The 3308-nt window shown below is 35.2% G+C and overlaps 1 protein-coding gene across 1 annotated transcript; it reads right to left on the reverse strand.

The window, feature by feature from the left end:
* On the reverse strand, positions 1 to 2722 carry LOC108991695 (wall-associated receptor kinase 3-like). The gene is made up of 5 exons (XM_035690761.1): positions 2521 to 2722; positions 2261 to 2428; positions 1460 to 1630; positions 910 to 1211; positions 1 to 540 (listed from the first exon to the last, which is right to left on the reverse strand). Exons 1-5 carry the CDS (start codon positions 2720 to 2722, stop codon positions 1 to 3), a joined length of 1383 nt encoding a protein of 460 aa, XP_035546654.1.
* Between the last annotated feature and the right edge of the window lie 586 nt (positions 2723 to 3308).

Below are 3308 nucleotides of genomic sequence, written 5' to 3' on the forward strand. Positions count from 1 at the left end.
TTATCGGCCATCATCTAGGGGTTTCAAGAGTTGGTTTATCATGTTATAATGTCCACTAACTGACCTTGCAGAAGAACCAACGCCAATATCAATGTTAAAAGGGATTGTAGGTGTACTGGGCAAGTATTCTGTTTCTTCTGTGGTTTGATTATCATTTTCCCTTGGAAGCTTTTTCATAATTCTCAATCCTTCTAGTTCCATTGCCACTTCCATCATAGTGGGCCTATCCTCCCCTCTTAACCTTAAGCACCCTTTTGCAAGATTAACAACTTCCTTTAATTGCTCAATATTACTCTCATTGACAATGTGATCCTGAAGAATGTCAAGTAGACGATCCTCTTTCATTGCAGAAACAAAATACATTGCCAGGTTTTTATCACTTTCAGGCCTATTCCTAGAAATTGCCTCTTCACCTGTCAGTTGCTCTGCCAACACAACACCAAAGCTGTACAGATCACTTTTTCCTGTTAGCTGGCCAGTTGGAAAGTATTCAGGGTCCAAATATCCAAGAGTTCCTTGCACCAAGGTGGTTATTTCTGCCTAATCAAGAGCTATCAACCTTGAAGCGACAAAGTCAGCCACTTTTGTTGTGAGGTTATCATCTAATAGTATATTGCTACTTTTCACATCTCTATGTATAATTGGCATAGAAGTTTCAAAATGTAGGTATGCAAGGGCTCTTGCTGTTTCTGTTGCTATCTTCAAACGTTTCTCCCATGAAAGAGGAGAAGCACGACTTATATCATGAATATGATGAGAAAGAGTTCCATTTGTGATGAATTCATAAACAAGCAAAAGTACTTCTGTTACAAGACAATAACCTAATAGTTTGACCACATTTCTATGATTGATTTGGGTAAGCAAAATTGCCTCATTTATAAATTATTCAATTTGGCTCTTATCACAGACTTTGGACTTTTTGATGGCAACCACTTTGTTATCGGAGAATACTCCTTTGTAAACAGTTTCATAACCCCATTTGCCAAGGACTCTACTCTCATCATAATTGTTAGTGGCCTTTTTAAGCTCATCATTTCTAAAGATTTTCGTTGTCTCCATCGACCTTCCATGATTCAAAATATGTTCTTGTAACATTAAGCCACCATTTTGTTGGAAGTACTTTTCTTGGAGTTTCCTGAACTTCCTTCTTTTCAATCCCAAAAGTACTGAAGAACCTCCCAAGAGCAAGACTAAGAGACTTGTGCTAATACCTGCACAAAATGAATTCTTAGAATTGGCATCCATCTATAGTTTTCACTTTCTAAATAGAGACGTTTTAGCTAATTTTTATTCTTTGTTCTGCAATAATTAGGAAGTCTTTATGAAGTTAAAAATTCTAACAAATTAATTATTCATAATACGCAAAATATATAGATACAAATATTAATGTTACGTACAATTTTTTTAAATGTTATATATATGCGGAATTTACACAGACTAATCATTTATATATACTTACATAGTGCAATTATGATATTCTTAGAATTGCTTGGTTTAGGAATGCAACTAGTTCCATTTCTCCACCCATCTCCTTCGTACCCCTTGGGGCAAGAACAGGTGTAAGACCCCACAAGGTTGGCACATTTTGCATGATCAGCGCACTCGTGATGAGTTTCACACTCATCAATATCTGAAAACAAGACAATGAATACAGCCCATATATATCAAAACTCACATGTATCCATCGGTATATAGCAGCAAAAAAATCTTCGATATGATGTCATTTAACAGCGAAAACTAACTAAATAATTTTTGTTTTTATTTTTTTTAAGGTACGTACGTCGTTAAAATCCATTTTCTCTATTTTATCTAATAGCTTTTACAATATAGTTTATTTATTTTTTCTATATCATCTAAACAATTTTTAATCCTTTTTATTTATTTTAAATATTTCTTCTAAATATCAATAAATTTGCAATATCCTCATTGCAATATTTCTCTATATACAATTTCATATAATTATGTCCTATACAAAAACAAAAAACAAAATTATAAGCTAAACAAAAATAAAAATTGACTCTAAATATAAAAAAAAAAAAGAGATTATATTAAAAGAATATTTTCAAATATATTATAAGAATATTCATCGTTGTAATAATTATTAAAGAATATTTTTAAATATATTATAAAATATTCATTTTCGACATATTTGTAAAAATATATTCTCGGAATATGGATTTGACGGAACATCACAAAACCCAAATTAAAGAAGATCTATGAAATTACCAAATAATGCATATATAGAACATGAATTATGTACCTTGGCAACCATTAGATAGATATGGGTTTCCTTGATAGCCTAAGAAGCAGTTGCAGAGATACGCAAGACCGTTTTTGGAATTGGAACATTCACTATTCATTGCCTTAAAAGCGTATCCTGTAGTATTCTTCTTAGCATCTTCGTATGTCTGCTTCCCAACTGCCCAATCTAGCACCAAGGAAAAAATATATTTATCCTGCATATTCTGAAGATCTAAGGTAACTTGTATGCTTTTTCTTCCACTACAAAGGCGAAACTACATGGATTGAAATCACTCACATTGGAGTGGTTTGTAGGGCTCTTAGCCCACATCTCAATATATTTTATTCCATCTAGAATAGTAGTCTGGCAACAGTCTACACCAGAGCAAGAATCGTTAACTATGCCGTCGATGCTGTCACAGAGTGACATGCATCCTGTCATATAATTCTTGTCTGAGGCTGAACTTGAAATGAGCCCCATAGTGTCGCAACCGATGGCGGTGAACTTGTTCTTCGTATACGAGATGTGGAACTCTCGCAGGGTGAGATTGGTATGGCTTTTGTTGGAATTATAGCCCAATTTCAGTGGGCAATCACCGGCTATAGAAGATGAGACTCGTAGTTCACCATCCAATGATACGTTAAGTATCTCTATGTCACTAACGCGCAGAAATGGAGTTGGAGTACTCGTCTTGGAGTTGGAGGAGGAGGAGGAAGAGTTACAAGTAACGAGAAAAATTGAGTCAAGGTAGCAGCCTTCAAATGTTCCAAATGGGTAGGGGATGTCATGAAGCGATCCACATATATTCTGTTGCAGCTGGAATTGGGTACTTCAGCTACTGCTGTTGCTACAAATATTACTGCTGAATTACAAGTAGTACCCCAAGCAGGAGTTTTACAGCAGTTTGTTGCTGCAGAAGAACAGTTTGAAGCGAGGAGGACATAGCTTGCATGCTAGTTAATTGCTCTCTAATCTGATCTATTCTTACGTTCGTTCCTAGTACTACTTACTTGGAAGGTGGCCTTATCTTTATAGGAGCCAACTACTACTGCCCATTTGCCGACAT

The sequence above is a fragment of the Juglans regia genome, chromosome 6, assembly GCF_001411555.2.
Source record: "Juglans regia cultivar Chandler chromosome 6, Walnut 2.0, whole genome shotgun sequence".
Taxonomy (NCBI): Eukaryota; Viridiplantae; Streptophyta; class Magnoliopsida; order Fagales; family Juglandaceae; genus Juglans; species Juglans regia.

What these genes read in the sequence shown, in the direction of transcription:
- LOC108991695 (XM_035690761.1), bottom strand. Translation starts at nt 2,722, where the DNA reads ATGGGGCTCATTTCAAGTTCAGCCTCAGACAAGAATTATATGACAGGA. An exon ending in TGTGAGTGATTTCAATCCAT is followed by an intron (nt 2,429 to 2,520) that starts GTAGTTTCGCCT and finishes CCTTGGTGCTAG; the next exon opens with ATTGGGCAGTTGGGAAGCAG. An exon ending in GAATATCATAATTGCACTAT is followed by an intron (nt 1,212 to 1,459) that starts GTAAGTATATAT and finishes CATTTTGTGCAG; the next exon opens with GTATTAGCACAAGTCTCTTA.